General features: G+C 41.3%; 1 protein-coding gene across 3 annotated transcripts in view; it reads right to left on the bottom strand.

Annotated features, from left to right (window-relative positions):
- EFR3A (EFR3 homolog A) overlaps nt 1-26,896 on the bottom strand; it is a 1,108,455-nt gene extending 1,081,559 nt beyond the window's left edge. For 2 of the 3 annotated variants that reach the window (XM_086966224.1, XM_086966228.1), the window contains exons 1-2: nt 26,740-26,896; nt 26,587-26,641 (exon numbers count right to left, since the gene is read on the bottom strand). Coding sequence is in view for 1 of the 3 variants with exons in the window: in XM_086966228.1 (XP_086822354.1) it covers nt 26,587-26,596 (10 nt within the window). In the remaining 2 variants the exon portion in view is untranslated. The remainder of the gene's footprint in view (nt 1-26,586; nt 26,642-26,739) is intronic. The other variant, XM_086966225.1, reaches the window with a different exon arrangement.
- Nucleotides 26,897-27,518: the final 622 nt, after the last annotated feature.

Below are 27,518 nucleotides of genomic sequence, written 5' to 3'. Positions count from 1 at the left end.
GGCTATCTTGCCGGCCACGCCCCCCAATAAACAAATTGTTAATCAGGTTATGGCAGATGTTCCATCTAAAAAAGATTTAATGGAGAACAATCATCAATTCATATTAGGTTAATCTATTGGGAAAAGACTTGCTTTGCAAGATGAACTGTGTGATTTATTGCACACCAGATGGAGTTTGAATTGAAACTCAAGATGAAGATTCAGTGGTTAATTTTAAATCACAGAATTCACGAGTTCAGTAGTTCCCAGTTCTGAAAAAGTTGACCTGCCACTGGATTTAAGACATATTGTCAAATAAAAGGTATGGGCTTTCAAAGGTAAAAAGATAAGAAGGATTTTTAAAAATGCACAACAGGTGACAATATATGTCAAACCAATGCAGTTCTTCTTAGAATTATTCAATACAGACTTTCAAAAGAAGCAGAAGGAATGAAGCTAGTTAATGAACAAATGATCGAACAAGCCATTCTGCTAGGAGGTGCTTGATAGTCTTGAAACGCTACAATAATGGGCATAAAAATGGGTGGTAAATAATGGTGAATAGTCCAAGATTTTAGGAAAATAAATTAGATAGCGATTCCATGTTGTTCGGTGGTACAAAATCCTGCACGAATATTGTTCCAGATTCAGAATGGAATACAGACACTGACATTTGCCAAGCACTCTTCTCAATTCCTCTGCCTGAGGACAGTCAATGTATTTTCGCATTTCAGTGTCAAAATAAAACTTTTAGTGCGTGTCATATTCCAGAGGGGTTTGCTAAAAGTTCTCAAATGTTAAGTCAGATTGTAAAGAAAGATTTGAAAAATCCACAGTCGCTCTATAGTTCAGTTCTGGTGAAATATATTGATAACCTGCTTGTGGCATCAAAGACAAAAGAAGATTTTAAAGCAGCTTTGGAAATGGCCTTTTTTTGCTAAAGTACCTCCGCATCTGTTTTTGACTTTGTTTTTGCTGACTTTAGGACTCTGGGCACTTTTCACAGCTGACCAGTGCTGAAGTTCATTAGCTTGGTGTCTAAAATGTAATAATATTAAGTTTCTCCGTGATTGGCATATTTGATTTACTAATAGGTACCTAGTACAGTGCACTACAGGTGCCCATGGTCTGTAATTCATAGCTCTTCAAACCTGTTTTGGGTCTGCCACTGCAGAGCCTGTGTGTGCAGTTTTAAAACTGCGATATCGACCTGGCAAGTAGTTGCCAGGCCCAAACCTTCTCTTTTATTACACGTATGTCACCCCTAAGGTAGGCCTCAGGTAGCCCTGTGGGCAGGGTGCAGTTTATTTAAAGGGTAGGGCATGTGCTTTTATATTTTTATGGCCTGGTAGTGAAAAGCTGCTATATTGTTTTTCATTACTGTAAGGTCTACCTCGCCCATAGGTTAGCATTGGAGCTGCCTTGTAACGCTTTACAAGACTAACTTTTATTTGGGAGAAGATAGAACATTATTTGGTTCCTCTGGACTCAGAATTTAAAAACATATCTTTTAGTGAATATAGTTTTTAAATTGCAGGAATGAAAATGCCACTTAAGCTGGCTTTTCTTACTTTGACTATTCTGTGCCTCTGCCGGTACCTAGAATACATGTCTGCATCAGGATGACTGCAAAAACCACAGTTGATGGACAGAATGCAGAACAATGTCATACATTCACCCCAGTACAGAGATCTGGGCCCAAATCCATCGTTTGCAAATAAGTCTGACCCTGGGCCTCATGGGAACAGTCCAGCCCGAACTGCCAAGCCATGCCTTTCCTGGACCGGAAACAAGCTTCCGAGGACCGGTTTCTGGCATTCCAGCCGTCTTCAGCCCAGCTTGCTTGAATCCAGTGGTGTGGAGAGCATGGGACTCACGTCCGAGCATACCCATCCCACTCGGGGTGACAAATGCAAAAACCACAGTTGATGGACAGAATGCAGAACAATGTCATACATTCACCCCAGTACAGAGATTGAGGCCTAAATACATTGTTCTGCATTCTGTCCATCAACTGTGTTTTTTGCAATGCATCAGGATGACAGCTGGGCTTTATGCATTCAGTCTAGACAGTCACACGCAAAGGGAGCTGAGTTGTGCCCTCCATATAATGATGGCCGATAACCAAGCTAATGGGTCTTCCTGAACAAGAGTGAAAGGGAGAAGCTGACACTTGCATCTAAATAGGGCTGTGCCTGTCCCCACACAAAGAGCTGCATACTCCCCTGTAGTGTGTCTGGAGCCAGGGCCAGGAAGGGCAGAGTTTTTTGCACTACACAGACCTTTCTTTGAAGCCTCCTTACTTCAAAGCCTAAAATGGGTACAAGTACTCGAAATCTGACCCCATATACTCAGAACACTTCTGGTTGAGAACATGCAACCAGAAAGAAGAGCTGTTGTGCTGCCAGGAGGGACTACCATTTTTCTGCTTGCTTTGCTGTTTTGGCCTGCTGCATCTTATCTGCGAGTGAGAAGACTGGACTTCACTCTCTACATCCTACATCTCTGAAGGTTGTACAAGAGCTTGTTTGAGCGTAACTCCTCTTACTGAACTCTCAGGGATATCAAAGACTTCAGCGGCATCTTGCAACCAGCATATGGGTTCCTCTGCTGCGAGTCCTGCCCTGCCAAGAGGTGCCAAATACAGCCCTGGGCAGTTGGAAGTGAGCGTTTGGTCCTGCAACCCAATAAACCAATGCATCAACTCCAAAGCGTCATTTGGAGGCCGAGCATTCCCTGCGAAACTAACACATTGCCACGGCCTGCACCAAAGCCATGGACACCGATCACCAAAAGTGCGACGCAACAACCTCGACTTACCACGCATCCCCGACTTTGCCGACACAGCGCTTCCGAATCACCAATGCTTCATGAGTATCAATCAACTCCTCACCAACATCTATAGCATCCGTCCCTACTGTGACGTGTTCCCGGCCCGGCATAGCTTCTAACCGATACATCACCTCGGCCCAGAGGTTCGACATTGATGCCTCAGAGCCAACGCACAGTGCTCCTAACATGGACACATCAACGACTTTGCCTGACTTTGGAAACTAAAAATGATCTGCGACAGCAACACATCACCTCCGTATTGCAACGAATGGATCACGAGCATTGACGCATTCAAGGTACTGTATGCGTGACTCCAGTATTCGGCCCGCCCTCCATCGCAGTTGGACTGAACTTTGGGATTTGCCCTGGTGACCAGATCGCCGCAGGTGGAGCTATTGACTTATGCGTACTACATTTTGATTTAATCTTGCAAAATTCATAACTTGAACTGTGTATGTTGGATTTTTGTCATTTTGGTCTTGTTTTACTCAGTAGAATATTAGATATTTTTTCTAATCTAGTGTGTAGTACTTTTGTAGTGAATTTCACAGTGCTACAGTGTGTGTGTATGTGTGTGTGTTATGTGTGTGTGTGCACGCAAATACTTAACACATTGCCTCTTAAGTTTATCCTGACTGCTCTATGCCAAGCTACCAGAGGGTAAGCACAGGTAAACCTTTAATGTAATACACTTACCCGTGCATCCCTCTGCCAACCAGAAACCCAATTTCTAACAAGCAGGATGCGATTGCATTTCTGAACCATCTTGCTGACAATGGTCAAACAATTTCTCCCACAAAAAAGCAGTACTGTAAAAAAGAAGTGATTTTTCTTGGTCATCATATTGTAAAAGGAGACTAGAAAGTCTCCAAAGAAAGTGTTAGTTTCTGAAGAGGATTCCTCCAACGGCGAAGAGGGAGTAGAGATTGCTCCTGGGAATTGTTGGCTATTGTAATCTGTGGACGCCAAGCATATCCCTGAGAGCAAAGCCTTCAATAAGGCGCATTCACAGTGATGGCAAGAACCTGGCACCATTTGATGACAAATGTAGGAAGGTCTCTGGGATTTAACACCATCAACGCTTATGGTTTTCCCCCCCTGCGCTGAAAATCTGTAATTCCTACTAATCATGACGAGCTCAGCTCGGCATGAGTGTACGAGAGGTGTACCTCATGACGAGCTGAGCTCGTCATGAGCGTCGAAGGTGTTAAGAAAATAATTATGTTAAGGCACCTGCCTTCAGCATGCCAGATTACATTAGGGAGTTCTTACTGTTTTGCCATGAAAATGGTGGGTGTGCCCTGTCGGGTTTGACCTAAATACATGGGTGAAATGTGAGGCCTGTGGGATTTCTATCTACTGTGTTGGATCCAGTAGTCCTAACTCTTCCTAGTTGTCTGAAAGCAGTTGCAACAGTTTGCATTGCAATTGAACAAAGTGAAGGCAACTTGATGGGACATATGTTGACTGTGTTTGTTCCTTATTCAGTTGAAATTGTGTTGACTCCTACTAGGACACAGCACATTGCAAACAGCTACCTTACTATATATGAGCAAATCATACTGGCAGTTGAAAACATCAGACAGTGGGCTTTTCTAAATCCTGGAACACTTCTTCCTGTTTCAGACAGCAATGAAGACAGAGACAGAAATGATAATGAAGGTGAACTAGAAACGAATAGAGTTGAAGAATTATGTACCAAACCAAGATAAGGCATCAAGGGAATTCCTCTTTGAAGTGCTGATGTCATTTTGTTTGTAGATGGTTCCTGCCCGAGAGACCATCTTGGAGCATTGAAAGCTGCCGCTGCATTCTGTTCAATTTCCGAAATTGTTGAAGCATCGCATCTGCTTAAGGCAACTTCAGCACAAAAGGTAGACTTGATTGCACTGGCAAGAGCTTGCTGCCTTGCAGATAATTTGAATGGGACGATGCATACAAACCGAGTATGGATTTGAAATAGTACATGATTTTGGGCTGTTGTGGTCACAAAAGGGTTTTATTACATCCTTTGGTCCACCAGGGATGGATTCTAGATTCTGGTTTCTATATTCTTGATTTGTATGAAGCAATACAACAATGAAAAGATATTGGAGTACTTAAATGTGTTGCCAACAAGGTTGGTAAGGACTTGGTCAAGCTGGGAAACAAATATGCTGACCTAGTGGTTCCGGTCCGTTAGAACGACTGCCGGGAGGAAAGAGAGGCAGAGTAGCCGTCCCGTGCTAAGAGAAACGAGTCTAAATACAAGATTTCCACGGAAAGTAAGTTTAGATAGGAGTTAGACCAGACTACAAGAGAAGAGGTAGTACGGTATATATACAGCGGGAGTTGACTTTATTTTAACACGCTGTCGCAATATTGTTATCCTTGTAGGTCCCTTGATTTGCTGGGACGCCGGATTCGCTTTAAAGGGCTATCACCCACGTGAATTACTGTAGGGAAGCTCTGAGATACCTGTAGAATGTAAGTACTTAGATAATGAAACGCACTACAATTACGCTTTTTGGCCAATTCTATAGCACTTTTGGAAATAAAGGTATAATTCACCGGTGTGCACCTTGATAACATATAGGGTGTTGTTTCTGTTTTTTCAGCACGTGGTGCACTTAGAGGCTTGTGCTTGGGAACCAGACGGATAGGTCTTCCCCTTTTACACAGACACAATTGGCGTTGTTAGGTAGTGGAAGAGGGGTGATATACTTAAATAGCCTGACCACTCCAAGGCTTTGGAAAATAGTTGAAAGATGTATATAGTTGTACATAGTGTATATAAAACCCTGACGTAGAATTCATAGAGTTATGAATACATACAGTAATTGGTACCTTTTTGTATGATTTTGTAGACTGACTATTGCATTAGCCCAAGTCCTGATGAGGCCCATAGTAAGAGGGCTGAAACGCGTAGACACCTTTGTTTGAGAGAAGACCCCAGCCAAAATATTGGAAACTATACATGAAATAATTGGTTTCACAAGGAGTAAAAAGGACACTGAGCAGATCCAAAAATTAAAAAACGATCTGGTATACTCTTTGTAAATAGGTCTGGAGGAGCTTGCTGTCTAAGGAATGCTGAGGCTGTACTAGGAGCTAGCATCCTGTGTAAAAAATTGGGCTATCAGAATATACCGCAATACCAGTTTATCAGTGTTTGTATGTATTGTATATATATATATATATATATATATATATATATATATATGTTTGTTTGTCTAAATGTGGCAAAAATAGACTCAATTGAATAAGAAGTCTAATTCTAGGTTACGTTATAATTAAATTTAAAATCAAACACATAAAAAAGCGTTTTGCTGTTCTCTATATAGGGTTGGGTTACCAGAGGAAATGAAATGTAAGAATTTGATTCACCCGAATACAATATATTGGGTATAGGATGAGATAATTAAGCGGTCCCATTCTTGAAGTAATATTGTGCTAGTTGAATCCAAGGCATCATTTTGCTTTATAATAGTTTTCATTTACCCAGATGCCATTGGGTTACCAGGTTTCCCCAGTTTTTTGAAAGACTAGTGGCAAGATACAGCATGAGTTTAAATGAGCAGATTGTAATGCAAGAGCAAAATTAATCAAGTGAAAGTTCTGTTGCAGGTGCAGAACATGTAGATTGTTTCTCGTTGAACCCAATACACACTTCATTGAGTGAATTGAGGAAACGTCAGGAGAAAATACAAGAGAGTGACAGAAAGTAGACTGCTAAAGAAATTATAGTGCGGTTTGGCGACTCCTGAATACAAGTATTTTCTTCCTGACAGTATTCTATATTCAATGGCCTGCTCTTTACATGGCCAGACTTATGTAGGGAGGGACTCGAGGACCAACATTTTCAGAAAGTACTGGATCAATCCAAAATTCAGAAATGTTGCAGATGATCTGTGTCAAAGATGTGTAATTTGTTAGAGAAATAATAAGGGAAAAAGTACTGTGGTTGTTATGGGTCACAATAGCAAATCAGAGGGCCCATTTACAAGACTAAGTAGACTTTATTGAGAGGCGCTTCACAATGGCCTTAAAAATATTCTTGCGATATCAGATGAACAAGTGGCTAAGCCAACAGGTCTTGCCTGTGCAAGAACTATTGGCTTTGTCAATGTGTTTTCATCATGCTGTACATCAGAATGGGTGCTATTCAGCATGGCTAAAGGTTAGAACTGAGAGGCTTAGAGTAGAGTGGCGAAGAGTAGAATGGTGTGGTGTGGAGGGGTGTAGAGTAGAATAAACTGTTGTTGTGTGGAATGTCGTAGAGTTGTACAGTGGCATAGCGTAGTCTGGTCTAGAATGGAGTTCCGTATAATTGCATAGAGTGGAGTGCATAAGTGTCACAGTGGAGTGCAGTAGAGTGTCATAGAGTGAAGTGCAGTAGAGTGTCAGAGTGAAGGGCAGTAGAGGGTCATAGAGTGAAGTAAGATGTCTGAGAGTAGTAGAATCGAGTGGAGTAAAGTCTCTGAATGGAAGAGCATAGCACAGAGTGGAATAAAGTGTTGAAGAGTAGAGTAGCATGGAGTTAAGTGTCATAGAGTTGAGTGGCCTAGAAAAAAGTGGCCTAAGGTGGAGTGTGGAGAGTGGGTGAGTGGAGTGTGGGTGGGTGTAGTGTCCTAAAGTGGAGTGTCGAAGAGTGAAGTGTTGTGTCATAGAGTGTCATGTCAGAGTGTTGTGGCATGGAGTGGAGGGGCACAGAAGGGAGTAGACTGCTGTAGAGTGGAGTGGGGTAGTCTGGAGTATGCATGGTGATGTAGTGCACTGCCATTACAGACAACACATTTTCAATCCAAATGACCATTACATTTGCACATACAGTTTAATTGATAAAACTGTATAGTGAACGATAATGTGCAGACATGGAATTGCTTAGTGTACGGATTTGTTTCAAGTCTGTTAAAATATGCATTTCCACCACACTTCCGAATTACAAATCAAAATATGCTTAATTTGTGCTTTCTGAATTTTGATTTATTTGAACAGTTCATTTACAAAACATTTAAAGTTTGTTGTGTGCTAGAAAAAAAAGTCAAGATTGTCACTTGAATCCTCTCACTTTGAAATCAGAGAAAGGAAAGTACCCCTCAAGCTTCACTGGAAGACAGATCCTGACACTCGACCTCGGTCTTTAAATGGACAGCAAATGTGACAAAATAAGAACAAATTGTAAAGACCTGTTTACAGAAAGAGAGAACTCGTAGAAGAATAAGGCGCGATGGTGAAAAAGCTTTGCTCCACGAGAGGGACGAAGACATGCCTGACAGACGAAAATAAAACAAATAAAGCCAGCAAATATGAGTCACAAACCACAAAACAAATGGCAAGCAATTGCAGAATGCATTTCCAGGGAAGCTTTCAGAATACTCACAAAAAGTATTTTCACAACTTAAGCTTCAACCTAAAAAGGAAGAGTAAGTGTTGGACCTTATGAAGCGGGGGAGGAATGGGGCAATCCTTGCAGAACATGGGAAATGGGAACGTAAGGAAAAAGATTTGACAAAATAAAACATTTCATGGGTCATTTGAGTGCCAGGAACCGTAGAGGATTGGAGGGCTGTTGTGGCATTGTCAGAAAGTAGTACTAGACACCTCGTGTAAAAGAGTGCAGTATTGAGTGGATGCACAGTGAAGGAATTGTCACTGTGAGAGATTGAGGCCGATAGGAGAACTGAGAAAGGTATTTCAAGTAGTCGCAATTACAGTTCTAGTCCGACTTGAATTTTAAGATCAAATGCATTGGACTGCACTATTATGTATTGTTGACTGGCACCTCAAGTAGACTTATGGGTCAGGGATGTTCTCGGTGGTCGGTGGCAGAAGAACAATATATCAAACTGACTAGATTTGACTACAGGCATGGTTCATGCAGCTGTACTTTTCGCATCTGTACGGTGCTGGGGGCATGTATCACAAGCAGCTTGATGGATTTGGTTTTATTTTCCTTTATGTTGCTCTTAGTTTTTGTAACACTGTAAAATTTATAAAGGTGCTTAAAAACTAAATATGTATTGTTGAAGCAGGAAACTGGTTAAAATGGGTTAAACTTTCAGGAGTTTTTAATTTGCCAGGATGCTTGTGTGCCAGGTTTCTGACGGACTACTCATACATAGGGACTCTACTTGATCTACAATACAAATATTCCAGTAGGGCTCAACTCAGGGTAAATTGGATGATAATGACGTGATATTCTAGCTTTATACATTTTGATAAATATCACTGATGTAAAAGAAAAAAATAATTCTCAACTTGTTTGTAAATGTGAAAAACAAAAATCTGAATAAGGCAGAGATAACCTCTTCCATACTTATGACGAGCTCAGCTCGTCAAGAGGCACGGCTGAGCTGCACTCATGACGAGCTGAGCTCGTCATGACCGTTGGAACGTTCACACACGGGGATAATTACCCCTCTGTGCTGAACGTTCGATAAACGGGTGGGGTTGTGACGAGCTCCGCTCGTCAGGAGTGCAGCTGCACTGTGCCTCATGACGAGCCGAGCTTGTCACAAGCACAGCAGCGCCGCGCGTGGCCCACCTCCCCCGCACAGCCGGGGGGAGGGGGGGGGGGGTGGATGAACACCCGGCAGCGAAAGGGATAAAATAAAGATATATGGTGAAGGCATAGAATGTTAGGTTATTTGGTTCTTGGTATAGTGCTCGACTAGACCCCAAAGGGACATCTTGACACTGTGACCAACAGACTAGTGCATGCCCGGATGAACAGGGGAACCTATGGGGCAAGGTAGGGACAGGCACGGCCTCGACATTTAGCTGTGCGGATACACAGAGGACATAGAAGTAACCGATTCCGGATCTTACGTTTCTGTCAGGGAGGTGCAGAAGGAGTTTGTCCTGCAAATATTTTGGACCTGAACCACAAAGATTTGTGAGTGAGGCAGAGCTGTTTGAACAATACTCTCTTTCTGATGGGGAGCCAATGATGGGCTCTGAGCATGGGAGCTGCGTTGACCGTGGAGGCAAGTTGTTGACCACACGGGCCCAGTGTTTTGGACTACCTGCATTTTGGATAGAATGGACTTCTTTTAAGCAAGGGTTAGGGCATTGCCATAATCCAGGCAGCTGATTAATGCCTGGAGGAGTTTTTTCTGGAGCTCGACAGAAGACACTGGAAGAATTTTTTTAAGGAGACACAGTGTGCCAAAGCAGGTACTGCAGGCGGAGGTAATCTGGTCTCTCATGGATAGTTTGTCATCTAGCAGTATGCCCAGATTCTTGGCAGTGCTACTGGGCACCGGGGCAGAGCAAAGTTCCGCCGGCCACTGGTCATCCTACCAGAAGACATGAGCTTTGGCAAACAGAAAGATCTCAGTTTTGCTCCCATTCAGTTTGAGACAGTTGAAGAACATCCAGGTGGCTATTTTTCTCATGTAGGCGCCAAACTGCTATTTGACATTTTCAATGTACTGCCCAAGTGAGATGTCCGGCTGGATGTCGTCGGCATAAGAAAGAATTTAAACCTGCAGTACTTAGCTAACTGGGTTAGGGGGTCTACATAAATGTTGAAGAGCATTGAGCTGAAGAAGAACCCTCCTGGACCTTTTTGGCCAAGACAATGGTGTTGGAATGGTAGGTGCTTATAGAAACTGTTTGAGCCCTGTCCTTGAGGAAATCCTTGAGCTAGTCAAGGGCGGAGTCCTGGATTCCTATCTGGTAAAGAGGCTGTATCAGGATAGATTGGGAGATTTTATCAAACGCCACAGACAGGTCAAGCAGAACCAACAAGGTATCCAGGGATAACCTGATGGTATCTACTACTGCAGGGAGGACAGTTACAGTACTCTGGGAAGGTATGAAGCCTGAATGAGAGGTTCTCCAAATAAGACATGATGAATGAAGGGAATTGCTTTAATCAGATACAGTATTTGTTCTTAAGACCACCCTATTTACACAGCATGCAATATCCTCTTTCAGACACAAAAGTCAAGCCTATTCCATTTATATAACTATTTTACAAACATATACAAAGGCAAACAGTCCCCCCGGTTGGTAAACATTGGTCAAAATCAATAAATAATTAAAAAGAAGAAAAACTGAACAAACAACCACTGATATGTATCAAGAAGTCTATACCAGGCATTAGAGTCATTGCAAAGGGGCAAATCAATAAATGTTTCATTTCTACACACATATTTCTAACCCTATTACACACACCTTTATTAATAAATGAATAAGGTTGTGCCTCTGTGGGACAGAATGACAAAGAAATCAAAAATGTTGCCCAGAACAACAGAAATTTACTGCAAAACCTGTCATCCAACAAACAAGAGAAATTGCATGAACAGATTATAAATAAATGACAAAATAGATTATTTTGACAGGCCAGGAATAAAGTCAGTAATCTACTTCTTTACATGTTCATGTGCAATCACATAGAGAAAATCACAATGGTTAAAAGAAATAATGAAAGCAAATTTCTAAAGACATGCACGTTAAATACAACTTCAGAATACAGGTCTCATATGTCCAAGCGAGAACCCAAAATCAATAGCACGTTATACTACAATTAGGTTACTATGAAAATGTTTATAGTTCAATGTTTTGGAGCAATCTTACAAACAAACAAAAAACATCACAGGCTTACAATCACAATATCAGGCCGAGTATACAACAATTTTATTAAGTCACTAATAAAAATAGCTTTTGCTAACATGAAGAGCAACAAGAATTTCAGGGAAATAAGATACTACACATGGTACTTTAAATCCAGATATTTCAATGCTACTGAATATATTGTACTAAACAAAAGCAAAATATCAAATAATAAATTAAGACCCAAAGACACACAACATAAACAAGCAGCATAGCAATCCAAACGAACACAAAAATGAGACCACCAGCTGCACCCATAACTCACAACCAGCCGACAACAGCAAACACCCACTCCAGGCTACAAGTAATTGGAATAAAAGAGGATACCCCACGAGAACATTAACGCCTTCCGCCGCGTTGCAGGGCGTTCCATTAACTGGGCGGAGCTGCGTCAGACAACGGCCGTGTGCAGCACTACCGAGGTAGTGCTTGTGACAGCCATTGGCCGACGAACGCACTTAAAGGGTTAAAATTACCTTTAAAAAAAAAAATACAACTCCATTACTCCCCTATTCTTTAAAGGTTTCTAAAAAAAGATAAAGCAGACTTCAAAATAAATGACAGTGTACTACATAGAATACCCTTATATACAAGAGACTTCTATGCAACATACAACACAACATTCAATTCCGTCAACAGAGGGAACAAAACCTGGGACCACAATGGCACACTATCTGCATACATAGAGAAAAAACCCAATGCATGATCCACACGAAAGGCCACCGAGATGCGAACTTGACAAGACCACAACAACAAAGCAAGTACATATATTTTATTGTATATTATATTGTATTAAATATTTAGCATGAGCTAACAAATCCAGAGCTTATGAGAAACACGCCCTTTAATAACGGAACAGCTCTGAGGATATTCTTTCATATCTCAAGCAAATACAATGAAAATGCAAGGAAAAATAACTTCAAACAGACTATCTACACATGTCCTCCCATCACAGAAACATATCTGTTCAACTTCAAGACCAAAAAAGAGGAGTTGGGGAAGGTGAGAAATAAGATCGGCTCATCCAATTTATCAGCAGAGATGTGCCTAGTTTCATGCATTCACCAATTACCCCAGACACAGGCCAAGAAAGGAGTTCATAGAAATAGACCTTGCCCACATGAAATGGGTAATTTTCTCTCAATTACTGAAGCATATAGGTTTTTCTGATATCCAAACTGAATATAGACAGATTTTTAACCTGCTTCTGTACAAGGAAAATACTTGAAACTGAAATTAAAAAAAACAACTGCGGGAACATATGGAACAATGAAATCTACTTCACAATCACCAATCAATACATCGCTATGAGGCAATCTGAAACTTCAGTAGAGAATACCCTCTTCACCTTAAGGAACAAGAAGCATACCCCATCCAGCGTGAACTGCCTGCACAACATGAGATTGCAGGCCAGAAAGGTGAAATGAAAGCACAGTTAGTGACTTACAATGTTAAGCACTACCTGGGGTTGACCCAAATAATGTTTTCTTTAATCACAATTATGTTATTAGCTTTAGATCTGTCAAAGCCACCAGCAAAAGTAGCTCATGCAGTATACTCCCATAATCTCTACCAATTCAACACCTACATGTAAGCCCCTTGCCGAAATAATGAAAAAACCATTTCAGACAATTGCCATTTACACGTTCTATCTGCGACTAGCAGACGAAAACAGCAAGACAAACGAACATCAAAATGTTCAATCCTTATGTATCACTAGATGATAGGGAGTATCTTGAGCAACAATAGTCCCAAAACATAGATTCTGTTTCTGATTGGCACAAAAGACAAAACAATCCTATTCCCGTGGTTTTACTCATAATGAACAATCTTGTGCTCAACACAAATCAGCAGAAGACTGGAGATAGCCTTTCACGTAGACCTATCCTCCACTTCCCGGATAAAAGTTATGGTCCAGGGTACCTCCAAATATTTTGCTGCTTGAGTCAATAGATTCCTTGTAAATGTGGTCAATAATTACTCAGATTTTACAGCATCTGTGAGACGAAAATCGCAGTGTGGTTTGATTCATTGCGGTCAATCAATTAAATCCTGTGCTAACGGCCCCACTGATTGTGGCCCTGCTGAATAATGTCTGTATCTGTTAATTAACATCATCATGTGCCATAGTGTTAGCAGTTTAAGTAAAAACATTGGGTTTGGGTTTTTAATTAGCCACTCGAAGTGCTATTGTAGCAAATGTTTTGGAAGGCTGCCAGTAACTTGGCTAGAAACTTTGTGCATTACTCTTGATATGCGACCAAAATTAAAAGGACCACACATTAACGTACTATCGACTCACAGAAACCTATCAGAGAATATATGGGTACCCTCAAACAATAATGCCAGTAGTTTACAATCCTTCCCAAAGCAGGTACACCATCTAAACTGTTACAGAGTACAAATGGACCCAAATGCAGACAATAACTAACATTCTCTGTTAACAAAGGTAGACCACCACATTCCCTAACACACCTCCCAACTCCCTCCCAACAGGCTGTTCTGCCATTCATGGGAGTTCCTAATGTAAATGCAGGTAAAAAAAAAAAAACAATACCCATGTAGATCTAACATAACATTTTCAATAAGAACCACCGAATCGAGCCATGTAATATTTGTCTGCTGTTGTCAGACTACTGAACTCCCTTCCTTTCAACATCATAACTTTCAGATGCATAACTATTTGGCAAGAGGTGCACTATAAAGGTTTGGCCCCTAACCTTCTAACAAGAGATTCAATTGTTAAAAACAGGATATTCTTAAGCCATACAAAAAGAGGGGAAGTGGAAAAGGTCCCACCGGAAGAAGAGGATGAGCCCAAAAGGGGGTGGGGGGAGAGTAGGAAGAAGCAACTAAAAGGGACTTCCTCCACCACCACTGATATCGTTGGGTTCTCACCAAGTGACGATAGATCAGAGCTCAATCTATTCAAAAGATCCCTCACTTTGGACAAAGTAACTCTACTTAAACTGGGCCTATCAGTCTGTTCTAAGGCCAGGTTTGACTACACCAGGACCAGGATCAATTTATTTTTGTTTGGGAGAAACCTGAAGTAAAAAAATTGTTTCAAATGAATGTTGACACCAGATCCGTAAGATCCTGCACTACACAAAACTCTTTGACATTGAACTTTGAGGTACAAGACATTGAATCTATTCTTGCTGTACACAGTCTTGACTGTGACAAGGATGAACCATCTGAAACTGATGTGAGGTAAACCCTTGTACGGTCGGGCTTTGTATCCCATGCAGCTTGTAGCAGTGGCTTACGACCTAAGTCTAGGTATAATCCAAACACTACACATAACAATTTAGAAGCCTTCCGGGGTGTCATGATCTATGAATTAGAGACTACTAAACAGTTATGAGGACATATACATTCATGAAAACATAACCAAATCACAACAACTGGCACTACAGAATCTCATGAATGAGCTATCCATCATCGTACACCCCTCTGATAAAGGGAGTAATATTGTGGTGATGGATGGTGCCGATTACAGAGCTGAAACCTACTGCCAACTAAAAGAAAGATACTGTTATGTACCCATATCGTGGGACATGTACAGATCATCCATACACACTTATCACAACATGCTGGCTAAATGCTCCAAGGAGAACTTTTGAACTCTGCGAGTACAAATTTCACAAGGAAAACATCCCAAAATACCATGCTTATATTTGTTACCCTAAATCCATAAGAACTCCCTAAGCCCCCAGACAGGTTGATAGTTTCCTGCAACAGGAGTCTACTAGAAAATATGTCCATCTTCCTAGATCATTTTCTCTATTCATGTGTCCTGGGGCTGCGATCATACTCCAGGGAAAGCGCTCGCTTCTTGTGTGGGATACATGACATTTCATGGGAAGACACCTACACCATGAATCCATAAGATGTATGTTCCTTGCACACCTACATAGAGCAGGTAAGGGGGAATAGAAGCCTGTATATATTATTTCCGTAGCCACACTAACTCCCTTCTAAAGCATACTGCCATGCTTGAACAGATGATGCGGTCATTCAACACTTAGAAGTGGGCGCAAACTACTCCTCGGCTGCTCTGTCAACCCCGCCCCCTCACGCAAGCTGCCACCTCAGGAGGACAAAAATAAAATGATAACAACTTTACGTTATTATCATTTTTATTTTTCCATTTTTTTGCTGCTTCAAAGCAGTGGTGTGACGCTCCTCCGCCTTAGATGAGGAGTTGCCACTGATTCTGGGTGGAGAACTATGAATAAAAAACCCAACACATACCAATTTGGATCAGATATATTGACGATCTGTTCTAATATTGGATGGTGACACCACCTTAGCCCTAGGATTCATCCAACTACTAAGGCAAAATAACCTCAACCGGACATTCAAGTACAAAATGAGAGAAACATGCAGCAAATATCTTGATATTGTCATCCGAATAGAGAACTAGAAAATGATCACATGCCTACATGGGAAAAAACGGCAGGCAACAGTGTGCTCCATGCAAGGAGCTGTTACACTGACTAACTGAAATGGAGTATCCCCTACAGGGAATTCCATTGGGCTCGATGCAATTGCAGTGATGATAATGACTTTACTAAAGGGAAAAACAAAATCATAGAGAGATTCAAATACAAAGGATACCATTAAAACATCCCCACTCAAGCAGTAAACAAAATCAGTAAGGTAAAACAAAATCAAGTGCTTTTCAGTGGAGATAATGGAAAAAAAACAAGACAGTAAAAACAATCTAACAATCAAACTATGGAATTACCTAGATTCATAACCACCTACACCAATAAGTAACACAAAGTGAGTGAACTCCTGAAGCAACACTGAGATTAACTAATTGCGGGTCCAGTAATAAGCAATGAGATTGGGCAGTATATAGCTACTACATCCAGGGAACTCCGATCATCATAGAACGTCTAGTGCACAGTCACAATAGTTCCGCCAGCACACCATCCACTTGCCTGGGCTCTCTAGCAGGATTCCATAAATATTGCTCACAGAAGGCCTACATGCAATTCTAGCACTAACCGGGACCAATACAGCTTACTCATGGGTGAAGCCAAAAAGATTTTCAAATTCATCACCTGTACCTCTGATCACGGTATATACATTTTGAAATGACATTCTATGATGTATGACATTCATAAATACAGATGGATCATTCAGATTTTTACACGCCCGAGGCACATGGATCACTGTTGGACACAGTAATCAGTAGGTCTCGGACATTTAGTGATTTAAAGTAGACATGAAGCATTTTGAATGAGCATTCTTTGTATCCTTTAATGTAACACGTCGCTGATGACAACTGTCTGCCCTAGAGACAGACGCTTTATTCCACTTGATGAATATGAATTTCTGTTTTTTGTTTTTTTTACAAACTTATTTAAGTTTATGCATACTTACAGAAATTGACAGCATCCAAACATATAATATTCAACAAACCGTGCAGTACAATGAAGAGCATATCTCATTGATATCATATCAGCCATTGAGTGAAACGAGAGATGCCCACCGTCGCCCCCTCCCCACTACTCATTACCCCTCACGCACATCAACACTGGTCAGCAGGCATATTATGACCATTAAGGCATCACAGGGTGTTCTGAAAGATAGACTGTCACAGGTCACCATATATTGATTGGTTTGGATGAGTCTGGTAGTTCTTCCGCATATATATTCAATTGTTCTCTGCAGTATACTACATCCCTTAGCCATTGCACCACCGTGGGAGCCATTTTTTTACCCCAGTTTTTGCTACAAGTCTCTTAGCTAGTAGTGTGATGATGGCCACCAGTTCGCGGTTACAAGGCTTAAGCAGTGTGACCAATCCAAGCAGGCATATTTGAAGGGTGCAACTCACTCGTTCTATTACCATTATCAACAGTATTTGTGTGACCTGGGTCCAAAACCTATACACTGATCTGCAGCACCAGGCAAGATGCAGAAAGTCAGCATCTGCGCTCCCAATGCGCTCACATCTGGAGTCCTCTCGGAGCCCCCACCTAAGAAGCAAAACAGGAGTATAATACGTTTGAGAAAGGTATTTGAAGTGGATGATCTTAAAGTTTCCACTAGCTGTTAAGCGCCCAGTCAGAGCACAGCATGCCTCCCAATGCTCCTGAGTTAGTTGCTCATCCAGCACCCCATTCCACCTGTCTAGAGCCACTGTTCAGCTTCCTGGGTTCTCTATAATGGATGTGTTGTATAATCTGGTTATAAACCTTTTTTGTGACCCATTCGTCAGCAAAATCTGTAACGCTTTCAGCATCTGCTGCTTATTTGGGAACTTTGGGTATAGGGACGGGAACGCCACTCAAAGCCTAGGATGTATAAAACCGAACATCGCCGTATAAGGCTGTTTAGTGGTAAGTGTCTCCAGTGTCAAGAAATGCCCACCCGTATATACGTCACCTAGCGTTTTCACCCCAGCCTTCTTCAGCATCGAAATTGCCCTAGCCTCACAAGTGACAGAAATACTTGCATGCGCAGCGAGGGGCATAGCTGGAGCATAAATATAGACCCTGCCCGCTCTATCACCAAACCATAAGTTTGAAGTGCTCTTAACAGCATTTCTCTCGAACAGAGTGATGTCAGCCTTACCTGTAACACCATGGCAGCGAGCTGGGTAGGTTAAGCATCATCTGCCTCCACTGCCAGGAGCGGTAGGTACCGCTGTGGGAAATGCCAATAATGTTCGAATTGAGCTTGGGCGCATCCATAATATAGGTGCATGTCCGGGGTGCCAAACCTTCCTCTCTTATACGGCTGAGTCAATAAATCCCAGCTTCATCTTGGTTGCTTGCCCTTCCAAGCCAAGGTTACCATGCACGTTTTTGAGTTTTAAAAATCGTCTTGTTCAAAACTATATATTTTATATATATTTACGAACATATATAAGAATTTTGGGCAGCACTGCCATTTTTGTAACTGATATGCGGTCCACCAGAGATAATGGCAACCATATCCATTGGGCCACTTGTTCCGTCAGTTTTGCAATTGCACACCCAAAGTTCATACGGACTAAAACTTACGGATCTCTATGGACCCAGATGCCCATGTACTTGACCGGGTCCGTAGTCCATGTGAGTGGGAACTCCAGGTCATAGGGGGGCGGTACCTTGCGTGAAAGGGAACACTATGGACTTATTCTAGTTTATGCTAAGGGCTGTAAATCTCTCAAATCTCACATACTTCTGTATCAGCATGGACAAGTACACTTCAGGGTCCCTCACATATAGCAGCTGGTTGTCTGCATAAAGGAATATAGCGATTGGGCGCTGTCGAAATTTTAACACAGCCTACGAGTATCTGAGCCTTATTGTACAAGCCAAAGGCTCCAATGCAAGAGAGAACAACATCGGGGATAACGGGCAACCTTGCCAAGTGCCCTAGCAGATTCCAATCGGACCCCAGAGGCACTTATTGATTCGTATCTTTGCTTTAGGGTTGGTGTACAGTAGGGGAATGCACCTCAGAAATGCTTACGGACCTCCATGCTGTGTAATATCATAAATATATACTCCCAAGTTATGGAGTTGAATACTTTGGCATCGTTTATTAACACGGCTGCAGCCTTAATCTCCGCAATTAATTGGTGCAGCTGCGCAAACAGTGTCCATAGATTATATGCTATAGAGCACACAGTCACGATCCCGGATTGGTACGTCAGAACCAGATTAGGCACAAGAGGTTGTAGTCTGGCTGCAATCATCTTTGCACGGCGGACGGAACTTGGGTAGCACGTCAAGCAGACACCCTTTGCCTACCCTGCTCTCCTCAGTTCGGCCACACCAGGGTTCGCCGCAAAGTCATCCCAACCCAGGCTCTCATTCAAAGCGCCACCAGGCTCTTGCAGTTCCGGTTATGATGGCCACGTCGCAGGCTATGGCAACACGCCGTTTTTGAAGGTCCATCAGCAACTATCCTCTGTTATTAAGTCGCCAACAGGATATATGGCAGTCGCCATTTTGGCGCTATATATCTACCTCTGCAGCCATATCTTGTCTTGAATCTGCTCTCAGCACCGCCGGATCGGCCGTTCAAAAAGCACAGCTCAGTCCTGCTGCTCACTTAAGGCTGTTCTCCCATCGCAAATAAGGAATAACTCCCCATTCATTCCTATGGGCCTAGAGGCCCATAGGAATGAATGGGGAGTATTCCTTATTTGCGATTAGCAATTAGCTAATCGCAAATAAGATAGCGATTTCAAGGGTGCCAGGGGTGTCCAAAGGACACCCTGTAGCACCCCTGAAATGCAAATTTACACAGGTGTTGCACACACACATGTCCAAAGGACATGTGTGTGTAACATGCAACAGAGAAAAATGCACTAAAGTGCTTTTTTCTATTTTTTCGCTATTTTACCATGAAGTCAGACTTCGTGGTAAATAGAGACCAAATATTGCGAATTCGCAATTTCAAATTGGGTATGAATTGCATTTAAGGAATCTCTAATAGAGATTCCTTAAATCCAATTCCTCGCAAATATGCGATTTCGCAAATAGCGATTTTTGCATTTGAGATGATGAATCCCAAATGCAAAAATTGCACTCGCAAAGGGCCAGATTCTCAGAATCTGGCCCTTTGCGAGCGCACTTTAGCTTGATGAATCTGGCAGGTAGTTTTTTGCCAAGAATGAGACAAGGATTTCTGGATTGAAAACAAGAGTTCAATTGCCTAACATTGTTCATGTAATATTCGCTCATTACTACGACCATCGCACAGTGAACAAAGAATACAAATATTCTCTTTGAGTTAGCATTTTTATTCACCTCCTCTGCAGGAGGCACTGAGCTGCAACCAAAATAGCATGTGTGCCAAGCTGCTAATCAGTTACCCACAAGCACATGTCTGGGTAAGCATTGCGTGTGTTGTACACACAGGCAACCTCATTCCTCTAGGAAAGTAAATGACACAACATTCACAAAAAATACATTTTAAAGAACGGCATACAAAAAGGATAATTTAGAGATGTGTGCCATGGAAGGGATGGATTAGCTTTCATGCCAGCTGTGCCTTTCTCTCGCTCTTATCCGCTTCAGCTTATATTCACTCGCTTCTTAATCCTTTAACCTCCCGTCCTTAAAATAATCCAGTAAACACCTTGAATTCTGAAAACCACTTTGATCAGGTAAGTGCTAAAATTTGCATTTTACGTCACTCTTAAAAATGTATGGGTGTAAACTCTGATAAATAACTGAAAACGTGTTTGATATACTGATTATCACTTGGATATTACACAAAAACGATCAGACTTGTCCCCGCTAAGCATATGGCACACAATATAAATAGCTATGCCCCCAGATGGTGTGTGCCACAGTTTCACGATAATATCCCAAAGCACAGGCGTTTGTCCATGAGACTGACTAGAAAAGAACACGATTTGGTTTGGAGAAAAGAACATGTGATAAGAGTTGTACAAGGCAACAGAACAACAGAATACTCTTGCGTCTTGTCAGTGGAATCATTATGTTTCAGTTGTTGCACCAAGAGGTTCTGTTCTGCAAATGAGATTTGGAAGTTCCGAATGCAAGATTACCCTGGTCACCCAAGGAAGATGTCTGTCTTCACAGTCCACCCTGGGCACAAGACAGCAGGCTACATAGTAGAAGCACAAACGATGAATTCCCTCAGGTCTAACTGCAACACATAGAGGTCCACTTGTAACCACTCCAGATAACACGAGACCACTATAATGCTACACCAATGGCAATTGTAAGCAAATCAAACTCTAGAGTACACTGATGGCACTGCACAACCATGCAGGTTAAACAAAGAGTAAATGGCAACAGCCTTAAAGCGCGTCTTTTCAAGAGATGATGGGGAATTATAGCGGGACCAGTGCTACAATACACAGGGGCACTAGTGCTAAGGAACATCTTGCACAGGGTATAAACTGGAGCAGTGACACAGGCCCTCAGTACTGCTGTGCATGATATGACCTGGAGGAGTGACAATAATACAGGTGCCACACCAACCTTATAATTTAAGATCAAAGAGTGAAGAGACACACCTGATAGTTCAGAGAGAGTATCCCCATGAGGAGTAGGGTCAATACTGATTGATGGTTTGGACTATTTGAAGCACTCCACCCATCACATTTTGGTTCCTGGAGGTAATGGTGCTATGTCACATACACAGGCTAAGGAATTAAGGCGTGGCAGAGGGAATGGCGAAACACCTCATTTAATAAACAGGATAAAACACAGCAGAGATACACAGTCACTACTTCTTATAATCTAAATGAATAACAAAGTGCTATTGCAAGAGAAACCATACAAAGTGCAAAGCTCGGAGAAGTGATAGTGACACTGGCTTTACAGCTTCATTATTAAAACATAAAAACATGATCTGTGAAGAATGACAGGAGCCGTCACACGCCATTCAATGGCTTCACATAACTCGCAGTAGATCGACCCAAATCAACTTTGATCTTGAGTAGGAAGAGCTGTGCGATCCGTTTTACACTAGCAAATGGATCGATGTAATTTGATATTGAGCTCCTGAAATAAGAGCTATTTTGTATAGAACGAATAGGAAATTGTATAATGTAGTTCAGTAATATTCTTACATCTGATATTTTATGAATATAAATAGTTATTAATGTTTTTTTTTTTAAAAACAGGCATGTATACTGACCAATTTTAAACTAATGCATTTTTATTTTTGTAATGGTTTTTATTAACTATACAATAAATTCATTCATTCATTCCTCTTGAGGGTGAATCAGACGTTCTTGGACAGGTGCAATAGCTGCACGGTACAACATCTGAAGGAGATGCATAGGCACTGGTGCTACAGTACACCCGAACAAGAAACAATCGGAAAGGTACCAGGGGCAATTATGCTAAGGGACACCTATGCCAAACATAACCTGGATGTCTAAGAGAGGTATAATGATAGCACATCCCTTTATGGGATGTGGCATGTATTACCCCGCATACCCATACTAGACGAGATATTTACGAGTGACAGATGGAGTCGTTATACAGCACACCCGCACAAGTCATGACCTGAAGTGACAGGTGTGCAGTGTTACAACACAAACAGGAAATACATTACTTGAGGTGTGAAGTGGTAATAGTGAAGCAGCAAGCCTTTCCAAATGACAAGGAGCAGGAGGCGAATGGTCCATGGAGTGGTACGCTTGTACTGCTTTTAAATCAAGAAATGCATTGTGTATCATTATTCATTCATGGTGTCATTTATCCATTACACTCGCAGAGAATATGTCCTGTTAGGCCCCCTAAGACAAGACTGGGTGCCCGTTTTCTTGAGAAAAGAAAAATAGACAGACCTTGGTCCCGACGACCTTTAAAATTACTGTTCCAATGCAACCTTTTTTCTTGGTCAAAATTACGGAATAGTGGTACGCCAGTTATAGGTTCATGATGCATCCAACAACCGTCATTCAGAAAAAAAGAAAGTTTGCTAATAGTTTACGTTGGACTTAGCTGCTATTGAAATACGGGCCGTGTCACAACACAATCCACTGTTACCAGCAGCCAAGGTGTCTCAAAATGCCATACTAGGAGGTTAGTAACTTTATTTCAAAACATTCACATTTTCCCCGAACTAAATAATGTTTGACACAAAATCTCTTTCTTCATGACCTCTTGAAAACAAATCCAGTGTTCCGCTACCCCAATGATTCACCGCTCTTCATGCAACTTTCTAGTGACTTGCAATCAGTCAGTAACCAAGTAAGCTTATCATCTCTATTTTTGTGGACTGAATAGCATAAATACTGAACTTATCAGTACACGTCCTCGCATCCCAATATATTATACTATTAGTTGTTATTGCGTACCCAGGCGGCTAAAGTCTTAAACGTTAGGCCGGATTCTCAATCCACAGATATTTAAATGTCAAGCGAGAACCACATTACACTTTGTACAACAGTTCGAATATGAATTCCAAACTTAGTTACTGGAATAGTTTAACTGGAGCTCTTAGAACACAATGACATTATTAAGGCGTCCAAATACCATTGCCAGGGTTTTTACCTAGACACACAGATGATTTTTTGCCACCCCAATTTCAATTAATTTACAGTAGCTTCCTAGTCGGACAAGAAAGTACTTCATAGTTTGCTTTACTGTATTACAGCCTATACTACATCTCTCCCAGTGCTTTAAATGGGCTGGTACTGTCCGGTACAGAGTACCAGCACTTTTTTATTTTGTGGACAAGAGTACAGGCACTTCTCAAGAGAAATGCAATACTTTTAATTGGAGAGCACCAGCACTTCTCAGAAACAAGCAGGTACTCTTGCTGAGTGTACCTGCACTTCTATTTTTCCATTTCAAGAACTGATCCCTCCCACTTTTCAAATGAAAGTGATTGGCAAAACATAACTATTTTTAACACTTGTCTGCAAATTGACTATTTACAGATGCAACTTACGGTCCCATTGGAAGGGACATTCTGGTCACAAATAGCCATAAAGTCTGAAACTTCATCCCACAGAAATGGCTGTCCAAAGACCCAAAACATGACTTTCTAGTTTTGGGTATTCACTTTTATAGATTTGTACACAATGTTTCTATATTACCAGTTGCATTGATAATAGCACTACAGTTGTGCTTTTAACCTCACAGCTGCTGAGGGTATTCCACCCCTAGTGTGGAGCCCTGTTAAGCACTTCACTCTTAGGCCTTTATGAACGTTTTTTCAATAAAAAAAAGATCCAGGCTAAATATGTATCCTTTTATCCCACATCTTGGGGATTCTAAAAGGTATGGCAAAGTTTGTGGATTCCCCAACATTGAACCAAGGGAAAAAACAAGTTATAGCAAAAATCTATTTTTTGTTTGTAAAAATGGGGAAAAACAGCTGTGCAAGAATGTATTTTTTCTAAAAATAAATCAAATAATGGGTTGCTGTCCTAAAAATAGTATCTTCTCATCTTTCAGAAAATAAGCAGAGTTCTATAAATAAAAACAATTTTTTACCACAGTTTTTGCATTTTTCTAACTGGTAGTCTATTTTTCAAATTTCTTAAGCTTTCGACCTGTATGCCGTGTGTGGTGTGAAATCTATGGGTGAACTCAGAAACTTATAATTTTGAAAATAAGACAAAATTAAGAAAAGGGTCATTAGTGAAGATTGTTTGTTGTTGTCCAAAAGAAAGCAATTGTTCACATAAAAATTAATTATAAAAATAAGTAGGAAAAAATAGCAATTGGTGACTGTGTTTTCCATCTGTATTTTTTTGTCAGGATAGTCGATTTTTAAAAGTAACATACTGTTCTGTCCATCAGACACTTCTAGTCACAAGGATATATAGTGTTTATTGGTTGTCGAACACACACGATCCCCAGAGCCAAAAACTGAGCTGCAGCTTTTAATACTTTATTATTGTGTACCGACCAGGCAGCAAATCATATGGTATGAATAGAAAATGAGTATGAAGTAAATCTTTGTATTTGTGAAAGATGCAGTTTATAAATAGTGGGTATTTTTGTACATCTCTGAATTTGTGATGACCCATACCATCCTGGAATTCAGAGGGAAATTTGCCAACTGTGATCTTCCTCTCACACTGGCTTACATCTGGTGACAATAATGGAGAGAAATTCAATTCAGAATAACAAATGTTATACTACTCTGTGCTCCCAAACTTCGTCCTGTAATAAAGCTACCCAACTTATGTGGCTGGGTCAAGCACTCATGACACAAAAGGCCCGAAATGCAACTTGGAGATATCAGCATCTCCAGTCAAAAAATGGTGTCTGTGGGTGTGTATGGGTCACTGTGGTACTTGGGCCTAGGCCCAGTGAAACCTACCAAACCCAGACATTTTTGGAAACTAGACACACAGTGAGAGTGCAATGGGATGTGAACAGTGTGGATCTCACAACATTTTCTTAAGCACATTGACTTGCAGACCTCAAACTGTACCTAAATTTACACGTTTTCCTCACATTTCTGTGACTGAAACATCCAGTATCTGCGAGGATCCACAAAATTCCTACCACACTTCTTCCAATAAAAATGCAACCCCACTTTTGTAGCTGAGACTAGTGCACATAACCTGAACTGACCAAACCAGGGACTTTGCGAGTCTGGCATGATCCCCGTTTTGGGAATTTGGTAACTATGGTCAGTCCATTGTTTGAGGACCAATGGGTCACAGGTCAAACATGTTTGAAATGTGATTTACTATGCAGACACATTCAGCAACCTCTAGTACATTTAAAGACAAAAAGTGTTTTACTTGCCACACTGTTCATAATCCAAGACCTGCCAGGTGGTGATAGAAGTACCAACTCAGTCAAGAGGTAGCTAACCAATCCAAGGCATAATGGGACTGATTCACAAACAAATGATAAGCTGAATTATGCAAAGGCCGATGCCTAAGAATTACAGAGATGTACTTTTTTTTCTCATAAAGTTACAGGTGTGTGCATGTAGCTACAAACTCACCAAACATCAAAAAAATTATTTAATTGTAAGTGTGAACCCCGCAAGTAGCTTTTGAACCTGGCTCCACAAAAACTTCCAAAAGACCTGTATGCATCATCAATGGCCCAATAAAATTAGAAAAGATTATACCGCGTAATGTAACAATTTTTCTTAAACGTTAAATATTTATGCATATGATGGAACCTCTAGCCTGCAGTTTACACGATGGTTAGACATTGGAGAGAGTGACAATTTCTGGGCTTGGAGAAATAGTATGAAAGGTGCTAGTATTACAGCACCCACGTGCTAATCAGTATCCAGCACATTTAAGTTTCCTGTTCTCGAAGGAGTCTGACTTATTAACAAACCACTGGCTCAAAAAAATAAATACCAATGAACGCCATAATTCTGAAATAGCTCGAAACAATCCTTAAATTGACATACGTGTTTGACATAAGCGCAATTTAACTGCTTTTCTAGTAAACTTTCCACCTGTATGATACTTTTTGGAACGGTCTACTTGAAGTTAATTTACCAAACCTGAATTTTCTGCACACATGTGAGACTAGTGCATGTGGTGAACAGGGGGCTGGAAGCACTAATGGTAGGAGTGATAAGGATAATGTAATTAAAGGCGGGTTAAAGATGATACACGGGGATTACTATAGGGAAGATGCGGAATTCTCGCTAGATGCTTCCAAACACTAGCTAAAGGGCACTTGGCATGACAGTGAAAGTACAGGGTACTGTTGAATGAGCAGACTTAAAACTTACCAGCAGGCATGCCTCAGTTGACTCCAAGCTCCTGTTTGGCACAGAGATAAATCAGCTAAAATGTGAAAACAGGGCAGCGTTAGATTGGGAGGATGTCATCAATAAAGCAGCAATAGCACAGGAAGAGACATGCACTTGCATCGCCTGACACACCTCTCTAAGCTGCGCGGGCTCTACCCCGCTGTGTCCCGGTGGCTCTATCCCACTTAAAACAGGGCAGCTCAGGGCGTCTATGACAGCCCTAACAGCCAGGCGTTTCTAATCCGGCCTGCTCTGCCGGACTGTAAACACTAGAGCATACCCGGAACCCAGGCAGTAAAAACAGAAAAGGGAATATCGTTCAGAACATGACCAGACATATACGATTCGGGCGGCCATATTTGAAGAGAAAATCTTCACTTGTCAAATCACACATGAACATTTTGTAAAAAAGAATGCAATTTCTTACTCAGATGACCTATTACATTGACAAAAATAACATTTTTAATAATATTGAAATCTGCTAAATCATGCTTATATTAAAATACGTTTAAATTTTTTTTCACACTTGGTTTTACAAAGGATTCTTTTCGGTGCGCCCAAAGATATAATTGGTATCCTTAAGTTATATATCTGTATATCTCCACTCTAAATGAACAACAATATACCCGGTATATCCCATTTGGAATGGCCGGTTCTTTCGTCGAGTTTTGAAGACCCTGTACTTTCGCGCTTCCTGTATTTTGAAATGTAGGCTGTCTGCAATTCTCTCAAGAGCGCCGTGTGATTTAAAACACAAGAAGCAGAATAGGAGTGTAGATGTCGAATGAGAGTGTCGGTGAAATTTGCATGACAGAACTGCAATTTAATGCACAGGAGCAGCAAAGCGACATGTGTAAACAAGCATTTGCAGTGCAACGGTTCTCGCATTTGGGAGAGTTTGAGCTGGCATT

Source organism: Lissotriton vulgaris, chromosome 4_1, assembly GCF_964263255.1.
Source record: "Lissotriton vulgaris chromosome 4_1, aLisVul1.2, whole genome shotgun sequence".
NCBI lineage: Eukaryota > Metazoa > Chordata > Amphibia > Caudata > Salamandridae > Lissotriton > Lissotriton vulgaris.
The sequence above is the reverse complement of the archived record's forward strand: the minus strand, read 5'-3'. Positions and strand labels throughout refer to the sequence as shown.